The sequence below is a fragment of the Ictalurus furcatus genome, chromosome 11 (assembly GCF_023375685.1).
Source record: "Ictalurus furcatus strain D&B chromosome 11, Billie_1.0, whole genome shotgun sequence".
Classification (NCBI taxonomy): Eukaryota; Metazoa; Chordata; class Actinopteri; order Siluriformes; family Ictaluridae; genus Ictalurus; species Ictalurus furcatus.
Genome location: NC_071265.1, coordinates 25,305,521 through 25,326,158, shown reverse-complemented (window position 1 = coordinate 25,326,158; position 20,638 = coordinate 25,305,521). Strand labels below are relative to the sequence as shown.

General features: G+C 39.0%; 2 protein-coding genes across 2 annotated transcripts; both read right to left on the bottom strand.

Annotated features, from left to right (window-relative positions):
• Positions 1-20: 20 nt before the first annotated feature.
• On the bottom strand, positions 21-11,621 carry lrrc41 (leucine rich repeat containing 41). Its single transcript, XM_053636818.1, has 10 exons — positions 11,118-11,621; positions 9,304-9,390; positions 8,899-8,969; positions 6,907-7,528; positions 5,817-6,041; positions 5,491-5,640; positions 4,621-4,719; positions 4,395-4,523; positions 3,160-3,232; positions 21-1,692 (listed from the first exon to the last, which is right to left on the bottom strand). Exons 1-10 carry the CDS (start codon positions 11,194-11,196, stop codon positions 1,473-1,475), a joined length of 1,755 nt encoding a protein of 584 aa, XP_053492793.1. The 5' UTR covers positions 11,197-11,621; the 3' UTR covers positions 21-1,472.
• Positions 11,622-13,911: 2,290 nt separating this feature from the next.
• On the bottom strand, positions 13,912-17,286 carry LOC128615016 (cytochrome b-c1 complex subunit 6, mitochondrial). Its single transcript, XM_053636830.1, has 4 exons — positions 17,142-17,286; positions 16,288-16,323; positions 15,403-15,561; positions 13,912-14,160 (listed from the first exon to the last, which is right to left on the bottom strand). Exons 1-4 carry the CDS (start codon positions 17,184-17,186, stop codon positions 14,128-14,130), a joined length of 273 nt encoding a protein of 90 aa, XP_053492805.1. The 5' UTR covers positions 17,187-17,286; the 3' UTR covers positions 13,912-14,127.
• Between the last annotated feature and the right edge of the window lie 3,352 nt (positions 17,287-20,638).

Below are 20,638 nucleotides of genomic sequence, written 5' to 3'. Positions count from 1 at the left end.
GAGAACTAGTGAGCACTCTTTATTACTTGATTCATATCCTTGTGACTGGGATTCTAATACATAATAATAACAATAATAATAATAATAATAAACAGTGCAAGTGGAAACAATCAGGATTGTTAAACGTGTTGCTTATACACAAAGTTTTTATTGCCGTTATATGGGTCTCACATGAGTGAGTGATGTGAGTGGAGATTTAAAAGGTTTTACCCAAAAATGACCATTGTCTGGAAATGGTGAAAGAAATGCTGAAATTGGACGTTAAACCCAATAGACAGACAATATTAAACAATTTGCTGTGATGTTTGTACCCTCAGCTTCTAAACTGACAAAAAGTTATTCTCAGATCATAGTGATTTGTTCGAGACAAGAGGAGTTCTTGTGTATTTACATATACAATTTTAGATAAAACATTTGTATAATTTTACAGATGATTTCTCCGAAAAAGACAACCGTGGCTCTCTGGCGGTCCTGGGATTTGAAACTTATCTGGTGAAAGCAATCGTTCAGAGGAAACCGAATGGATGCAATTTTCACTCGGTCACTCAAATACATGTTTAGTGTCTGATGCTTGTTTCTTTAACCCCAACCAAATCTTTTCAGTAAATACATCAAACTATGGGGGACACGGTGGCTTAGTGGTTAACGCGTTCGCCTCACGTGTCCAGGGTTGAGGGTTTGATTACCGCCGCTGCCCTGTGTGTGCGGCGCTTGCATGTTCTCCCCGTGCTTCGGGGGTTTCCTCCAGGTACACCGGCTTCCTCCCCCAGTCCAAACACATGCGTGGTAGGCTGATTGGCATGTCCACGGTGTCTGTAGTGGATGAATGGATGTGTGATTGTGCCCTGCGATGGCGTGACACCCCATCTTGTGCCTCATGGGATAGGCTCAAGGTTCCCCTCGACCCAGTAAGGATAAGTGGTACAGAAAATGGATGGACATCAAAACTATGACTTTTATGATTATTTCACTTTTAGCTTCAAGTTAGATTTTTGGCATCTGCATGACTTTTGTTCATTTGTATAGATTTTACAGATACTGGGTCCTAAGCCACATTGACATGTCTGCATGTCACTGAAGGGGTTTTAAGTTCATCATAATAAATTATTTGTTTAGTACATTAGAAAATAAAGCAAACTTAAGACATCAAACATAATACTCAAAAAAAAAAACACCACTGCATAATACTGCTGCACAGTAGAAACAATGGTTTTACTCCAAAAATAATACACACAAAAATATTTACATGGAACATTCTAAATTCAGTTGAGCAAATTTTGGTATATGGTTTTGGAAAGTTAAATCGAATTTTTACATTGTGTTTTTTAGATATGAGAAAGCAAATCGTACAAAGCATCAGTTTGTTTGGGGCACAGCAGTGGTGTAAGCAACAGAATCCATCTTTCACGGATGCCGTTTTTTTAACACTCTTCTACTCCCAGTACTGTGTGTTTCTAGCATTAAATGTCTCTTCACATCACACTAACGTGATCTACCATGGTCGATCTGAAGTCCCATTCATCAGTCAGAACTTCACAGAACGGAAGGAGCATCCGCAGGGCTTGACCTTTGACCTCAGGGTCACGATTAAGTGGGTTAAAGCGCAGGTCCAGTGTGAATCGGTGAAGGGGATGGTACGCGTCAATCCTTCGGCTGAACTCCAGCAGGTCAGCAGGGAGGATGAAGTTTGAGCTGCAGGAAAGTTGAGAGAAACAAGTAGCCTTGTATACAGGTGAAGAAAAAAAAAACGTGATGTGGAGAAATCATGATGCTTCCAGAGAAGTGACTACCCAACGATACAGTTGGCAGGTGACATCCTACCATGCTCTGTGGCATGTATAAGAACACTGAGCAGGTCCAGTTTACTTCAATTTTGGATGAAGATAGCAAGATGTATGCGAGTTTGAAAGTATTGGTGCGCAGAGCGAGGCTTCGTGGAGCACTGAAACAGGTGAAGTAAATGTGTGAAGTAAATGTGTCGAGGCGTCGAGACAATCTGACACCCGTCTCCACGGTGACACCTAGTGGTCACTTAGAGGTGTTGCTCTGAAACCAGCTTGACAACGATTCAAACCAGCGCTGACGCATTATAACCTACATATGTAGAGGAGTTGATAGTGCTGTGGACTGGCATACTGCTGCCTTGGGTTTGAATCCTCTGTGAAGAGTCCCTGTCCACATCGTTGTAAGAGCCATTTAAAAATTAGTGATCTTTTTTAATGTGTTGAGTTTTTAACATCTGTCTGACAACTACACGAGCTTGGATTTGTAACCTGTAGGCTCCTCATTGTGAATAACTATAGGGTAATTTGGTCATTAAAAATGAAGATTAATAAATACAAAACCGATAATATATACCAAATTCTCTCTCGCCTACGTAATAACCCACAACATCTGGCCATGCCTTCTTTATTTTTATGAGGAAATTTGGTGGAATTTCACATCAGATAATTAACAAGGCATCCTGAGGCGAGCACTGAGCATGGATCAGTACAAACACCATTGATTCATTTCGGTTTTATAAACCTACATCATAAAACTGACCGGAGAACAGTTAAACATTGGATCATTGGTTCACCTGGAGATCAACACCCCCTAGCGGCGAACCATGGAAACTTCGAAACATTTAGAAACAAGTAATGACTTCACGAAGCCTCGTTTGCTGAAATCACGTGACTTGCTCAATTTGATACACGAGCCGAACCACTGATTCGAAACAAAAGATTCGCAAAGGTTTCGAAGCTTCATGAAGCAGTGTTTTGAAAGCACTACTTGAAAGAAGGTTCGTTATTTGGGCAGACTGCTCAACTGTCTGTGTTTGAACAGTAACTAAAGATATCTACATTTAGGATCTATGGGAAAGACATCAGTCAATCAGGGTGACTTTTCAGTCAAAATGTGTCCACTGTCATCTTCATGCATTAATGTGATATTTATCTAAAAACAGAAGAGCAGCTGTTCAAGTGAGAACGTTAATAAAGAATAAGATCAGACTGTCAGCAAGAAGAGTCTAACATCAACAAATTGTTGGTTTTTCCTTTAATGTGTCACCCATCTGTATATTAAACTCAAATCTAAATTTATAACACATGTAAACAAAATGACATATTAGTAATATTATCAGAAATATGTAGGACTATATTACATTAGCAGTATTACCTGAGGTCCAATTTGGTTATGTTGCCAGGATGTTCTCCTAAAAACAGATCTGCAACATCAATGACGCTTGAAGCTGAAGGAGACAGACAGTTCAATTTTTAACACATTAAATTATCACATTTTTCCAAGACTAGTAACAAGAAACATTAACAAAATGTAACTCTATATCAAATCTGTAAACAATCAAGAGGAGCCACATATTTCAGTCATCGTTGTCCCAAATAAGTTCTTTTCTTTTTTTTTTTACAAAAAATGACAGCAAGTAAAAATATCTTCATCGAAATGAAATTTGTAAGGTCACAATAAATCAAATATAAGATTATTAATCTTATTTCTAGACATTTTCGTTTACCTAATTCCAAGCTTTAACTTGTCTTATTTTATTGGCAGATCATTTTGCTTCTTTCTAGAAATAAATGCTCAAAATTAGCTAAATTATCTGCTAATAGAACAGATTATGTCAAGCGTGAAATTAGGAAAAGAAAAGGTCTAGAAATAGGTTTAACAAGCTTGTTTTTTTTATTTCTTGTCGTCTTAGGACATACTAGATAAATCTGACCATATTCAAGATATTTTAATTTCGCAAGATGTCATTTATCACACTGTAATCAATAATTACATCATTCTGAAAATTAACACAACAATAAATTTTAGATATTAATATAATACAAAATAATGATGAATTTATAATAATAAATAGACACATTTTAATTAAAAAAATATATAATTAGCATTATTCCTGTTGTTATTATTAGTAGTAGTAGCTTTATTTATTTATTTATTTATTTATTTATTTATTTTAAGTGCACTTTTTTTTGGCCAAAATCCAAATTATCAAAATGAAAAAATACGGCTAAATCCAAAATGTTTTCTACACTACTGTGAAAATAACTTGGTGTACTGAATGGTACCTAAATACATGAAATTTTGGCAAATTCGGGGATTTTATGCCGCTTTGTACATTTTCCTAAATGATCATAATCAAATGATATCACTGGGAGGTCAGATTTTTACCCTGTTACTAAACAGACACATTTCAAACTTATTCTGTGATGAACATATTAAATATCTTTCTTTAACCTGAGCAGATTTAAGCAATTTTTCGTTTGTATTTTGTACTTTCACTAAACCCTGAACTCGAGTGCTTCACGTATTTTGTTCAAACCCTGGTGTTCCAATAACACAAGACCAAATTGAACAAATACGTGTAAATGTTTCAGTGATGCGAGTCTCACCAAGACGGTTCTGAGATAGAGACAGAGAGCGAAGGGAAGAAAGTTCCTTGGCAGATGCTACAAATGGAACCAGGAAGTCTTTCTTCTCTGTGCACTTCTCTAGCAGCCTACAGTCTTTCAAGGAGAGCTCTGAAATCATGTGGAAAGCAACAAGACTGAGATAAAGTACATTAAATTAATAAGTAACTAAATAAGTTAAGATCTGTCTTGTTTGTTTTGATGTTACCTTCCAAAATGGAGTTCTCTAGGAGATGAATAATCTCATGGTGACAGTCTGCCAGGTTTATGTCTTCCAACATTAGTACCTTCAGGAATGGATTGGACTCTGGAAAGGGATAACGTTTTCTTAATGTTATAATTAAGATCAGGGATCACCTGGAGATCCACTTTAATTACAGCACTCTGTATTACAATCTTCCTTAGAAGAGAGGACTGAATTTTAATTTAACTCTTGCTAATAGATTATTCTCACAGGAACCCCCGCCGCCACACACACACACACACACACACACACACACACACACACACACACACACAGAAAAAAACAATGAGCTCCTGAAATTTCAGCGTAGAGCTATTCACTGTGACATCATCAAACCGCACATTATCTTTTAAGATAACAAAAACCGAGAAGAAAAGAAAAACAGCGGGACGAAGGACAATAAACAGTTTAGTGAAAATGCAAATCAAAGAATAATTCTCATCAATTAGAGACTAAAGCAAAGAGGGGAAAATGAAAAATCTCAGCAAAAGACACATCAAAAAGAATGATTTCAAATCTATGAGAACAGGTATCTATTTAAAAAAAAAGAAAATATGTCTATTAGCAAACTATATCCAAGCAAAGAAGTTAAGATATTTGCTATTAACTAATACATTTTTAATCATTTACATGATACTTTTTTTGTAAATAATTGAAACATCTTTAAGCAGCGAATTTATATTATTTATTATCTATTACCAGAAAAAAAAGCAATAAATAAACAAACAAACTACAACGTAAAAACATAATTCAAATTAAAAAAAAAACCACATTTATACATTTGTGCTTTCATCTTGTGTGTGTGTGTTTTTATATGCAGTACTTTTGTAATACCTGGCAGTGTGTGTAGTAGTGACGAAGCGTGCCGTATTCCTGTGACGTGAAGGCTGCGGAGATTCGGAGCATGTTGAAGCACAGCTGGTAAACACTCTACAGTTGTCTGGTTCTCAACTGCCTTCAAGGTGAGTTTCTCAAGAGAGAGTGCTTCAGAAAATAACATACGACAATCATTTACCGCCCTGTACCTGATGGAAAGCTAAGTGAACTTATGACAGTTTTAAAGTGGATAATAACAACAACAACAACAACAACAACAATATGTAACACCTTTTATACATTACCAGCCATAAAAACAATAATAACAGTGAAAGCAGCATTACACATGTTTGGTGTGAACTGTACGCTGGATGTGGTGCTGCAGTCCCACCGCAGGCTGATTTCCAGTGAGAGGGTCTGCAGTGTGGGGCAGGAAATCAGCAAACTGGCTAAATGACCCTGAACACACAAGTTACCAAGGCTCAGGTTTTTGAGGGAACAGTGTGGGTTCAGGAAAAGCTTTCTGAGAGATTCCACCAAGTCGACCACTTCCTTCTCACAAACAAGCTCTGCACACAAGTATACAATATGTATAATACAATATACAAACAGCATACATATATACAGCATGAGGGCAACACTAATATTATGGATGAGAATTTTGAACTTGCAAAGTGGCTCAGTGCCATCAATGAGACAGCATATATATATATATATATATATATATATATATATATATATATATATATATATATATATATATATTATGTCTTAGGTCATATGTCCTCACGGCAAAACTAGTATTCACGAGTAAGGTAAGACTCACATGTTACAGATTTCTGTCAGTTGTGCATGCACAATGTAATACTGACTAAGCAGCTCAGTCTGTCAAGGTTAATCAAACACAAACAGTGATGAAGCACAAACTGAAACGTTTCCTGAAAATAGACTGCTCCTGGTTCCTCCAGTAGAAACAAAACCTAAAGTTAAGTTCCTATCATTTCCATCTTAAATTTATCATTAACACAAACCTCATTAGACAGCTTCTGCAATTATTTAATTGAACCAAAGTCAGGATCACATCAGTATTAAATCAGCATCACATCAGTATTAAATCAGCATCACATCAGTATTAAATCAGTATCACGTCAGTGTCGGATCAGTATAAGATTAGTAGTATATCTATATCAGGTATCTGCTGGTCCTCAGAGCACTGACACTGGTGTTGTATTGAAACTGAAAACATTGGGTCATTATATATTTATTACATATTCTTAATAAATACTGCTAAAATGTACTTAATTGTAAAAAGCATAAATTCATCAAGGGCTGTAAAAAAAAAAAAACCGTCTTCCTAAATCACGGCAACCTAAAAGACATATCTGATACACTGCCTCAGAAAAAAAGACAGCAGATTGTTGTTTTAGCACTTACGGGTAGTGGACAGGTGAAGTGAGTGGAGATCCAGCCAGGAAGGCAGGAGGCAAGACACTGCAGTCAATGAACAAACCTCCAGGTCCACTGAATGGATCTGTCCCTCTGGACACGTCCCATTAGCACTACATGAGGGACAGAACTTGTTGTATACCGTCTCATCTGTGAGCAGATGCAGCCGAGGACGTTTGGATGCTGCAGGACCCTCATCAATCCAGCTAGAGCCCTTACATCTGGACATAATCCATCTGAAGACGTACAAATCTGGAGTCCTCTTCAGAACTAGCTTTTTAACCGAGCCATGGTCGAGAAGACGATGCAGAACAAAGAGGACGTCTGACTTTATGTGTCTGAGTAAGACTTTGGCGTCAAGCAACCTGAGTGTCCTCACTTCCTTCTCCAGAGTGGACAGGATGAGCCGCAGTTCCTCTGAAGCTAATCTGCACACATCCTGCACCGTGAAGAGAGAGAGAACCCGCACGTACTTGGCTGACACTGAGAGAACCGCGCCATCTTTCGTGTCAAATGCAGAGCTTTGTGCTTGCGACCTTCTGAACAGCACCGTGTGAAAATAGCTCTCCAAGCACATCTGCTTCCAGTCTTCCTTCGCCGGCTGCAAAAACTGAAATAGACAATTTAGCATCCAATTAGTGCACACTTTTACCTTACCCTTACATTCACCGGGCACTTCATTGGGAACACTGGTACACCTACTCATTCATGTATTTATCTAATCAGCCAATCGTGTGGCAGCGGTGCAATGCATAAAATCATACAGATACGAGCCAGCAGCTTCAGGTAATGTTCACATAAACCATGAGAATGGGGAAAATGTGATCTTAGTGATTTTGACCGTGGTATGATTGTTCGTGGTATGATTGTTCGATTGTTCGGTTTGAGTATTTCCATCTCTGCTGATCTACTAGGATTTTTACACACAACAGTCTCTAGAGTTTACTCAGAATGGTGCGATAAAGAAAAAGCATCCAGGGAGCAGCAGTTCTGCAACACTTTGTTGATGAGAGAGGTCAAAGAAAAATGGCCAGACAGAGAATAGTTCGAGTTGACAGAAAGGCTACAGTCACTCAGATAACAACACGTTGAAACTTGAGGCAGATGAGATACAACAAGGGTCAGAATTTGGCACCAGCAGCATGAATCCATGGACCCAACCTTCCTTGTGTTAGCAGTCCAGGCTGGTGGAGGTGGTGTAATGGTGTGGGGAATGTTTTCTTAGAATACTTTGGGCCTGTTAATATCAATCAATTATTGCTTGAATGCCACAGCTTATTTGAGTATTGTTGCTGTCCGTGTGCATCCCTTCATGGCTACAATTTACCCTTCTCCTTATGGCTACTTCCAGCATGATAATGCTCCGTGTCACAAAGTAAAAGTCGTCTCAAACTGCTTTCACGAACATGACGATGAGTTCAGCGTTCTTCAGTGGCCTTCCCAATCACCGGACACGAATCCGGTAGAACACCTTCGGGATGTGGTAGAGATGCAGGAGATTCACAGCATGAGCATGCACCTGAAAAATCTGCAGGAACTGCATGCTGTGATCATGTCAACATGAACCAGAATCTCTTTTGAGGGCAAAGGGAGGCCCTACCCAGTATTAGTATAGTGTTAGTATAGTCCAGTGTCGGATAGTCCACAAGTGACTCACAGAAAGCTAGTCTAACGGTTAAAATATTTGTATATGAAAGTGCTGGCACCGAATAAAATAAAATGGGCTCACACTGCTGTGCTCTTTTAGCTAATGATGAAAAACAAAAATATTACATTATCTTGACGGAGTCACTTGAATACCTATAAAAAGTGTTAGCATGTTCATGTTACTGATAAGTATGCAAAAAACAGGTGAAATCATCCAAAACTGAATCCCAAACATTAATAAACAGGTCAGCGAAGGTTACAGAAACAGAATCAGGTCAGTTGTGGCACGGAATATTTCGAAAATCTAGACCTGTATAAGAAAACGTCCAGTACCTTTAACTTCCAGCGCCAAGTGCGATTCAGATCCCTCCATTTTGCTGCCCAAGCAGATGAACATGAAACACCTAAAACGATTACAGACTTTGAAATGTGAAAAACAACAACATTAAAACGATATTAAACATTACACAAGTGCAAAAACTACAATAAATACAGTGATAAAGGTGTGGGGTTCCTGGTTTCTCCAGTTTCTTCCTTAAAAAAACAGGCAGATAGGTGAACTGGCTTCACTAAACTGCCCCTGATGTGTGATGAGTGTGTGCATGGTGTCCTGTAATTCAGGGTGTGTCCCTGAATGAATGAATGAATCCTGGTCAGGGTCACAGTGAATCCAGAGCCTATCCTGGGAGCACAATAACCGCTCCAGACATCTGCAGAGTTTTGTCTGTGCATGTTTACCTTTTAGATGAGCAGCTTTTTCAATCCTGTCCAGGTAGTACATGTTCAGGTGAGGCATCAATTCTTTCAGAAGTGAGGCTGGCAAATCTAGATCAACAACACCAACACAAACTTAAACAAGAGGTTTGTAGAGACTATAACTTTGATGAAGCATTAGATGCCGAACACAAGGCAGTAGTGATCGTGATTCTGGCTCTTTTCAATGAGTCAGATCATTTAGCGCCGCTCGGCAATAAGAGCCGTCTCTGTTGGCTCACAGATTATTTTGCCATTTTCTAAACCAGACGAAGTTTGATATACTGTGACTGGAGACTGTTCTTCGCCCACCTGTGGCTGAAGCTTTGTAACAAGCTCTTATTCTACCTTCTAATTAACTAAACGACATTACTGTGCATTGCATTTGATAAAATCTACTTTAATAACCATTAAATCAGCAAGACACTATAAATATGCATTGATAAACTGAGTAAGCGTCCCTGCATTAATGCATTAACATTAGTGTTTGCTGTGTCTGCGCTTCATTAGGAAGAGTTATTCCCATTTATCTTGAGAACTGATCAACTCCGCTATTACTTTTAAAGAGAGAGAGAGAGAGAGAGAGAGATAAATCCAATGTACACCGATCAGCCATAACATTAATACCACTGACAGGTGAAGTGAATAATATTGATTACCTCGTTACAGTGGCACCGGTCAAGGGGTGGGATATATTAGGTAGCTAAGATCTGAGCGACTTTAACAAGGGCCAAATTGTGATGTTTAGATGACTGGGTTAGAGCATCTCCAAAACTGCAGGTCTTGTAGGGTGTTCCCAGTATGCAGTGGTTAGTACCTACCAAAAGTAGTGCAAGGAAGGACAACCGGTGAACTGGCGACAGGGTCAAGGGCACCCAAGGCTCACTGATGCACAAGGGGAGTGAAGGCTAGCCTCTGGTCCGAGCCTATAGAAGAGCTACTGTAGCACAAACTGCTGAAACAGTTCATGCTGGCGATGATAGAAAGGTGTCAGAACACACAGTGAATCACAGCGTGCTGCGTATGGTGCTGTGTATCTGCAGACCGGTCAGAGTACCCATGCTGACCCCCTGTCTACCACCAAAAGCGCCTACAATGGGCAAGTGAGCATCAGAACTGGACCCTGGAGCAATGTAAGAAGGTGGCCTGGTCTGATGAATCACGTTTTCATTTACATCATGCAGACGGTCAGGTGTGTGTGTGTGTGTGTGTGTGTGCGTCACTTAACTGGATAAGAGATGGCACCAGGTGCACTATGGGAAGAAGGCAAGCTGTCTGAGGCAGTGTGATGCTCTCAGCAATGCTCTGCTGGGAAACTTTGGGTCCTGGCATTCATGTGGATGTTACTTCGACACGCATCACCTACCTAAATATTATTGCAGACCTTAGTGCGGACATTACTACACCCCATCATGGCACCGGTTATTTAACAGGAGTTAAAGGATCTGCTGCTAACATCTTGGTACCAGATACCACAGCACACCTGCAGAGGTCTTGTGGAGTCCATGCTTCGATTAGTCACAGCTGTTTTGGCGGAACAAGGTGGACCTACACGTCAGGCAGGTGGTTTTAATGTTATGGCTGATCGGTGTATGAGTCAGATCTCAAAATTGACTTGAATAAGTCTACACAGAATCAATAGGCAAAATCATGAGTTCTGTTTAATGAACAGCAGGTTAATGTTGCGTGTGTAATTTATCACTCAAAACTCTGCAACACGTATTAGTCCTTTAATAAACACAAAGATCTTTCTACCCATGAAGATAATTTTAAAACACACACACAAAGCGATTCCTCACCCCCAGCTTGACCCTCCAGCACATCCATATGCTGAGCCACTTTCCTGATGCACATCTGCACCAGAGTGAAGCTGCCCATGTTTGGAATCAGCAAGTGAACCTGCAAATCCTTTCTCCTGCTACAGGAAAGACTGTTTGTTTTTGTTCGTAAGTTTTTCTCTCTTTGTTGTTGTTGTTGTTTGTTTGTTTTTTTAAATCACATTCTTAAAACTACTGAACTGATGTGACACACATGCACTGAAAATATCCAGCGGTTTCTGTTTACTTGCACATGATGTAGCTGGAAACGGAAGGCTGGTGTGTGAAGGTCGCCAACGTAAGCAAGTTCCGTCACATTTTCAAAATAAAAGCCTAAATAATGTGTGTAAATTTTTTAAAGTACCCCATGAAATCAAAATTGAAGTTTTGTGGCTTTAATATGGATGTTAGCCATAAGGTTATCTATAAGCTAGTGTGCTGTAAAACAATGACAAATTTTACATTGAGAAGATATATGCATTCAAAATTTACAGTCTCTCTATACCAACGATACGGAGCAACAATATTGATGACATCATTCTGCACTTCAGCCTCTCCATCAGATTTTCTGCCCAATCAAATGCTCAGTTGTAGGTTTCCTGGCTGTGAGGTATACTAACCACTATTAGCTATTTAAAAAGGGGGGAAAGCCACTCGATATGTACCACCCTGACTTCCTGTTTCAGTGGAAATTATGTCAACACATCAAATAAGGCACTTCACAGGGACTTTAAAGGTGCATTAGGTAAGATTTGTCCTTTTTTTTTTCTTTCAAGAATACCCCTCTAACAATTAGGTGTTCACAAAGCTCCATCTCTGGGACCTTAGGTGGCCTGTATAATGTGTAGTCTATAAAATGAAAACATGCATTTCGGTCCTGAACTCGGTTTTCCAAGCAGGTTTTTGGCGCCTTAAACTTTTGCAAAGGCCGCGGCTTAATCCATTTTTTTTGTATTGTTTTGTTTACGATGTATTGGCACCCTGTCCAGGGTGTACCCCGCCTTGTGCCCCATGCCTCCTGGGATAGGCTCCAGGTTTTCCCGTGACCCTGAAGGCAGGATAAGCGGTATAGAAGATGGATGGATGGATGTTTATGATGTTCTAGATATCTTCCAGGTTATTTGTACAAATCCATCCATCCATCTTCTATACCACTTATCCTACAGGGTCACAATTTTCACTATCTCTATGAAATCTTGGGGCTCTTGTGAAAGTTGTGGTTCTAAAGTTAGACACAGCACAAAAGCTTCCACATTGCATAGAAATTTATCTAGTTTTGGATAGTCTGCAAGAAATTATTATACAGCAATGTTTAAATACATCCATTTTCCATCGCACCTATCCAACACAGGGTCACAGGGAGCCTGGAGCCTACCCCAGGGAACTTGGGGTACAAGGATGGCATGCCAACCCATCACAGGGCACAATCATACACCCATTCACACACTACAGACAAATTTGGACATGCCAATTAGCCTGCAACACATGTCTTTGGCTGAGGGAGGAAACCAGAGTACCCAGAGGAAGCCCCCAAAGCACCAGAGAATGTGTAAACTTCACGCACACAGGGTGAGGAGGGAATTGAACCCCTAACCCTGGAGGTGTGAGGCAAACTTGCTAACCACTAAGCCACCGTTTCCCCACACTGTTGAGATTTTAGAGTTAAATACATCTATTAGTTTTTAGCCTGATTTGGTAGTCTTTTGAAACACTTGGCTTGCGAAGATTCATTCATTCACCTTAAGTAACCACTTCATACTGGTCAGGATTGCGGTGGAGCCGGGGTCTATCATGGGGACACTGGGCATGTGGTGGGAATACAGACTGTCCTTTGCCAGCCCATTTCGAGGCACCATGTATGCACACACACACACACACACACACGGGGAGAACTTGTGAGGCAGCATCGCTACCTCTGTACCACCATGCCACCCTGGTTACAAAGATGTAGTGTAAAAAACTGCCCTTTCGTAGGCTTCCTGAAATAGAATATTCAGTGTACATCATTTCATGGAAACCATTCAGGGTTCATATATCCTCACACTGCAATAGGTTAGTGAAGAGTACATCCGAACGACGTACTCTAGCAGGTACCCGATATCCACAGCATACAGGTTAGGAGGCAATAGGAAGTAAGTAATACACCACTAATGCAGCAACACAATCTCCTCCATCTTTCCTCTGCATGTGACCTCCAAATCAAGCTACTCGCTGTTGCTGAGGATGGCCCCACACAGACAGCCTAAAGATCAACAAGATTACTGAGCGCGGTACCATTTAAAAAGCAGGAAGATGGCTTTGGACTGCAACTGATATGAACAGTTTTGCTATGATAGCTTTAGGACTGAAATTGCCATGAACAATTGGTAACTTCAACCGAATAAACCTCATGAAGAAAACTATAATGAAGTTCCTGGTTACATAATTGCATTATTTGAACATGTAGTACACAGTTAAAGAAGGGATTTATTTATTTATAATCACACTATCCAGTGTCACCCAGATGCGGACAGGTTCCCCTCAAGGTTTCTTCCTCATATCGTCTCAGGGAGTATATCCTCGCCACCGCCGCCTCTGGCTTACTCATTATAGATAAATTCATACGTTTAAAATCCATATCCTGAATTTATATATTTCTGTAAAGCTGCTTTGGGACAATGTCCATTGTTAAAAGCGCTATACAAATAAAACTGAATTGAATCTTATGCAGGGACTGAACAGGGAATTCTCAGCTGCTCCACTATTGTTTGAATTTTCACTTCTATCAACACCGACACTGGTTGTAGAATGGTATTTATTTCAGAGATGTACACTTTACAACATTTTAATCACAAATCATCAGAAGCAGATTGGGCACACTGTTAGGTACAGTACGGTGGTTCAGTTGGAAAAAAAAAAAAATGTCAGCAATCACCTCACTGCCTATAAAAAACAACTTTATTAGTGGTACTGACAGGACAGTCATGAAGAAGTGATGAGGATCTGAGGAGCTTCATTTGAGTGAGTGGAAGAGCTTGTGGGCCACCTGGACAAAGAAAGAAGAAAGATTTACAACAATAGTACTGATACAAGTGAGGACAAGAAGGGACTGATTTCCAGTGCTTTACAATATAGCAAATTCATGAAATACTGATGTATAGCAATATATAGTCTGTTAGCAAGATTTCTGAGTGCTATTGTGCACCATGACTATCCAGACCTGTCTCACACTCTAGATCAGATCACTTTCAACATATCTGGATCAATCACACAACTCAATCCAAATATCATACAAATAATACTACTAGATCTAGATGTAATACTACTACAATCATGGCTCGCTGTCCCTCAGACTTCCACAAGGATTAAGCAAGGACTAAAATGCTTTGGGGTGCACTGTTATAAAACTTTTTAAAAAATTTTTTTAAAAAAGTAAAAACAAACGAACGATCTTTTCTTAATATAACAGCATGTCTTGTGTTTTATTCCTCTTATACCACAGTGGTATGCCAACTATTACAATGTCTTATTTATTAAAGAATGACATACTTTTCCACCATTTATAGCTACATTTTGTTGTTTTCCACCCAGCCTAAAAGAACCCACTTCACACCCCTCTTCATCTCCCTCCACTGGCCATCCTGTAGCCATCCACATCAAATTCAAGGCCTTGATGCTGATGTACAAGAGCTTGTCTGGAACAACACCCCCACCCCTCAACATTCTCCTTGAAGCTTATGTTCCCTCACGCAACCTGCAGTGGGGATGAGGTTCCTTTCCAGAACCAACAAACTAACCGTCCCTCAGTGGTGCAATGAACTTCCAACCTCAATCCGGACAGCAGAATCCTCCACTATCTTCAAAAAAAAAAAAAAAACCATCTAAAGACCCAGCACTTCCATTAACACCTAACAAACCCCTAAATTGTCCCTCCCCAACACTTAATAAATAATAAAAAAAAATTATTCTGCACTTACTCTAGCTCTTACAACTCTACTCTGTGCACTTTGCTTCTCTAGAACTCAATTATAAATCTTGAAATAGAATTTCAGTGTGCTGTGACCAATAAAGTCTCATTATCATCACCATTATTAATCTACATAGAAGACTGTATGTAGTTCAAAGAAAGCTATATCAATATCACACCGGAAATGAGAAATGGGACTGTTGTGTTTCTAACAACAACAACAATAATAATAATAATAATAATAATCCCTCTCTACACTGCCTTTATATCTTATAAATAACTTGTCTGACATTATGGCTGAACTGAAGCAGTTTTACTCACGCAGTGATCCCGTGCGTGCAGGAAATCGAAAAGCTCCTCAGTGCAGTCCTCTTCAGTCGACCGTGAGCCTACCCTCGTCTCACACACCTCGAGTTTCTCGCGCGCGTGGACACAGTGCTCTGTCTCTTCACATTTCTGCCTGATATTCTCTATCGGGTCCTACGTTCACAACCACCACACACACACACACACACACACACACACACACACACACCAGGAGGTTCTCTTATTAAACATCAAGCTAGTTGTGTTTGTATTATTTAACGTCTATATATTGTCATAAGGCATGTGCTGATAATCAGTCATAGGAAATACAGTACGTACACCTCATGCAAGTGACATAAATAATGCTGCATTCTAAAGCCCCTCATTTCGGATCAATCTGAGAGCGCATCGCACATGTCCCACTTAGAGAAGTGTGAAAGTACAGTGTATTCAAACACAAACAGCCTTAACAAAGCCAGCGCATTTCCCATGATAACTGAATCTGGCTACATTCTAAGCTGCCATACGACTGTTTGTTATAATCAGGTACATGCTATATCTCAAAGTCTCCTAATTTAGACACAATTAATGCAGCACTGTATGTTTCTCTCTCTGCAATTCTGTTCACAGGAGAGAGAAACAGAAACTTGGCAGGCAGAATTGTTAGACGAAGACGGGAATCGAACCCCCAACCCTGGAGGTGTGTGGCAAACGTGCTACTCACTAAGTCACCGTGCAGCAAACGTGTTGTCAGGAATAACAGATTTTAATTTTTACTACCGACATGTGCCTCAAAATAATGATTCTTTTCTGCATGATAAATAATTAAACAGAGGTGTCTAAGAGTCTATAGGTAGCTGAATCTTGGCTTAGTATTGTCAATAAGCTTGTCGAACATACCACCATTTCCTCTTCCTCCTCCTCCTCTTCTTCCTCCTGTATTGAAACAATATGGTAGTGAAGAAAGAGAATTAGCTTCAAACTCTTTAATAGGTTTAACTTCAGTGCACAAAACCATATCATCATTTGCACAGCTTCTATATGACTTTGTATTTGCCCCGTGTTTCCATTTTGAAGAAACTTATATATAGTATACTTATAACTATAACTAATATATATATAAACAACTACTAAGGAAAGAAACTTTCAGTGCTTCATCACGCAAATTAAGTGTCTCAAGACACCAAAGTGGTCACTTTGATCCAAGTAGCCGGATTAATCCCCACTACATCGGATTGATTTTGTCTGTGCTTGTCTATAAATAGAAATATACTGCAGATTCATTTAGAACAAACAACAACAAAAAAACACTATGGTCTGCTCAGTGCAAAGATGTTGTGAGCCAAATGTACAGATACAGTAGAGAGTTTGTGTAGATCTTAAATTGGTCATGTTAGATCATTTGCTTTTAAAAAAAATTAATTAACAAACACATTACAAAACTCTTCCTAATCTCCAGCTCTATTCCCCCTTTTAAGTATTGTGATATTAATAAAAGTGCTTAAATAATACTCTAATTTACGGTCATGTAGTGCTGCTATTTTTGAAGACTGTTATTCAACCGATTCAGTGAACAAATTGACTCCTCGAGCTATTAAATCTACAGCAAAGGTGACCAGAGCAATACAGAGACGCCGCAGCATAGCACTGACAGCTAAGCTACATTATAACGTGTCCTTAAGGAAACGCTTCGCTAAGCCTTCTCTTAAAATCTGCATTTATTCTGATGCACAAGATTAAATATCAGTCCTCACCTCCTCTGGGTCTCCGTTTAAGATCATTTTCTCCTCGAACACCATGATTTAAGATAACTCGTCCTACAGCTTTCCTGACAGCACAGGGACGGCGGCTAGTGGAGGGCAACAGGACACTTCCGGTGCATTCGCGCATGCGCACAACTGTAGCTAAAAGACCTTTAGGTTTGTCTCTCTCTGCCTGATTCAAAATCACAGCCACATGTGTGCTCCGGTTAATCACACTAAAGTGTTCTCTAATGATTGTGCGTGTAAATGGCATCCAAGTTTTTTTTTTAAAGTGATATCTGATATTTCAAGCTTCCAAAAGTTCATTTTTTTGTTTTGTTTTTTAACAAATGCTGTATATTTGTCGAAATGATCAAAGGATTTTATACCTCTTCATAAAAATGTATGGAGAGTGTCTTTTATTTAATTTGTTTTAATTAACTTCATAATGAATTGTGTACATATCTAAATGAAACGACAATCTATTAGTTCAATATAAGTCTTATATAGTTTAATTCCACAGTATTTAATACACAAGTTGTGTGCAATAGTGGGGAAACAACAGAGTCAAAAGGCTGGTCTTTTTGGTCACAGTGTGTAGTTGATGTGAATTTTTAAGGAAAGCTCCACCCTGAAACACATGAAAAATGTTTCCACTGAAATATTTGTGGTGTGTTTAGTGAGTGTGGTGATAATTTGTTGGTTAGTGCTGTATATTTCTGTGAGAGGTTAGCAGATGTGTACCTCGATGATGTTACAGGGTGCTCTCCTGCTAGGAGAAAAAATTCAGCTATATCAAACATAAGGTCAGGTTTCTCAGTCACTATTTTCCAGTAATGTTTAATGTCATTACTTCAATGTATAAGTAGTGGAGACAACAAGCAGGCTCGTAGTTCCAGATGTCAACGCAACTACAGTGTTGTGCTGAGTTATGGCAGAAAACTCATGGTTCAGCTAGTGAGCGATCTACGAGATGACAAGCACGAAGGCACTGATGGTAGTATTAACGTGAAATTTGGAACTTTGGGCCCTGATCTGTTTGAACAGAATGAACAGATAAAAGTAAAGGACTAAAGCACTGCTGCATCACTCTTTTTTTTTTTAGATAGAGATGAAGCATGGGATAATATATATATATATATATATATATGTGTGTGTGTGTGTGTGTGTGTGTGTGTGTGTGTGTGTGTTTTATAATTAAACTGAGAAGTACCAGAGGTCAGAACTGTTACTTTTAAGAGAACAGAAGAAAATGTCATTTTTAGTATTCAAGAATCTTCAGGTATAATGGGTAAAAATGCAGAAGTCCAATATTACTATACAGTACATAGGAAATATGATGCAGATTTGATGAACCTGGCTCTAAAGCATCCACCTTTCATCAAAATGCCAGATCAGCTAAGGAAAAAAGTGAGAATCTTTAGAATTTTAAATTACATTTTAAAAAATGCAACTAAAATTGGAGTATGAAAATAAGTCTACACTATATGAGCAATACAATTTTACACATGAACATAAGATGATAAACATTAATATAAGAATAAATACTGACTTTATTTATCCAAGTTTTCTTTTGTAAAAAGCAAAAAAACAATAAAATAAAAAAAAAAACCCACAAAAATATTAAAACACAATTGCCCTGAAAATAAAATAGACAAATTGAGAAATTGCAGTGAAAAAGAAAATTAATACAGGGCCACATGTGACTCACACAACACAAGCACTACAACACACTGCTGGCACTGGGGCACAATGTTGGCCCAGAGAAAGTGGTGGCATGCACACACACACACACACACACACACACACACCATTGTGTATACTTTGTATCCCATACATGCATACATTTACACAGTAGACTAATAATACATACCACACTACCCACACACACGCAAACACTCACACACACACAGATGATACTCATGCTGAACATTTCCTGTTGGCTCTAAAGGGTGGAGTGTCCTGCCTTGGGTGTTTTTTCCCCTCTTTGTTCTAGCACCAGTACACTAACACCAGTCAGTGTATGTTAGGATACTTGTACATTATTCTCTGAGTGTGATTTGGATGTATATGGAAGATAAGTTGATGTAGAGAGGCCATAGGTTACAAGGGAAGCGACTTCAATAACGCTACTGAAACAGATTTCTAAAGCCCAGAGTGATTTCACTAAAAATTTCACATTCTCTGGTTACTTAAAACAGGGGTAAGTTGGCATACTGTAGTTACAACTGCCTACTATACATAGGCTATTTGCTGACCCTCCTCCCATTTCCCTTTTCTCTTTTTCCAGAAATGAACTTTTCGCATTACAGCAATAAATAGTGACCGGATAGTGCCATGGGGCTAAATATTATCTACAAGTAAAGGTATGAAAAAGAACAACACACTTGCATTATTTCAGTAGTTCCCTCTGAATGATCCCATAAAGGTTATATATAGGACAGCAATACAGAAATTCAATTCAATTTGTACAGCTTTTAACAATTCACATAACAGCTTTACAGACATCCGGGTGTAGATTTATATTTAGAAGCCTAATGAGCAAGCCAAAGGTATCAGAAGCACTTTATGTGGACTCAGGCCTCAGTGGTTTAAAAAAGAACTGAGATATTTGAGTATTAGTACAGGGTCATAACTTGCTTTAATGCCTTATCACACTGAACATGTGGGCTAGTTCTGTAAACTAAACTTGTTTATTCTGTAATGTAAGTCTGCTGTTTAAATTTTAATAATAAGGTCAGTGTATAATAGTGAGAAATGAGAGAGAGAGAGAGAGAGAGAGAGAGAGAGAGTAAGTAAACTGACAGACTATTAAGTGAACCAGCAAACTTTCCAAAATTGCTTTTAAATGCAGAATGTAGACTATGAGGAAATCTCTAGAAATTTCAGTTATACTGGTCACTGGTCACCAATAAGCCTACATTATTAGCTCAGACATGGGAAAAAATTGTGACACCACAATAAGGCAACTATTGTCTATTATGTGTTGCTGAGTGAATACAGCCAGATGGCTTAACTGTTCCTGTTTACAGATTTATGATGTGTCCACCAGCTGTTTAAAATACACCTTTATCATGCACACGTGTGTGGAAGAGGATGCAGTGAGCTTAATACTAGTAATTCCTTCTGGGCAATTAGCTTAATAATTAGCTATAATTCACTTAATAATTAGCTATGTTCTTCTCACCATAAACAGAGCTGCAATAAAGACAGTGAGCAGCTTTATATTCCTTGGATCTATGTCACCGAAGATCTCAGCTGAAGCTGACATAAGGAACACACAACAATGCCTCTACATCCTCTGATGCCTTAAGAGATTCTGTCGAAGCCCCAGAATCCTCCCGTTGGTCCTAACTGGTAGCATTACTGGTATGAGAACTGCACTACTCTTGACTGTAAAAACCGAGAGAGCACAGTTTTAACTGCACAGGTGAGCTTGGTAAATGGTAAATGGTCTGCACTTATATAGTGCTTTTTTAACCTTAGCAGTTCTACAAAGCACTTTACAC

Coding starts and splice junctions, on each gene's coding strand:
- LOC128615016 (XM_053636830.1), bottom strand. CDS start 17,186: ATGGTGTTCGAGGAGAAAATGATCTTAAACGGAGACCCAGAGGAG. Junction 16,324..17,141: donor TAAACGGAGACCCAGAGGAG/GTGAGGACTGAT, acceptor GTTTCAATACAG/GAGGAAGAAGAGGAGGAGGA. Junction 14,161..15,402: donor TGCACGCACGGGATCACTGC/GTGAGTAAAACT, acceptor TTCTTTGTCCAG/GTGGCCCACAAGCTCTTCCA.
- lrrc41 (XM_053636818.1), bottom strand. CDS start 11,196: ATGGGCAGCTTCACTCTGGTGCAGATGTGCATCAGGAAAGTGGCTCAG. Junction 7,529..8,898: donor CTTGGCGCTGGAAGTTAAAG/GTACTGGACGTT, acceptor TGTCTATTTCAG/TTTTTGCAGCCGGCGAAGGA. Junction 4,720..5,490: donor ACTACTACACACACTGCCAG/GTATTACAAAAG, acceptor ATCCCTTTCCAG/AGTCCAATCCATTCCTGAAG.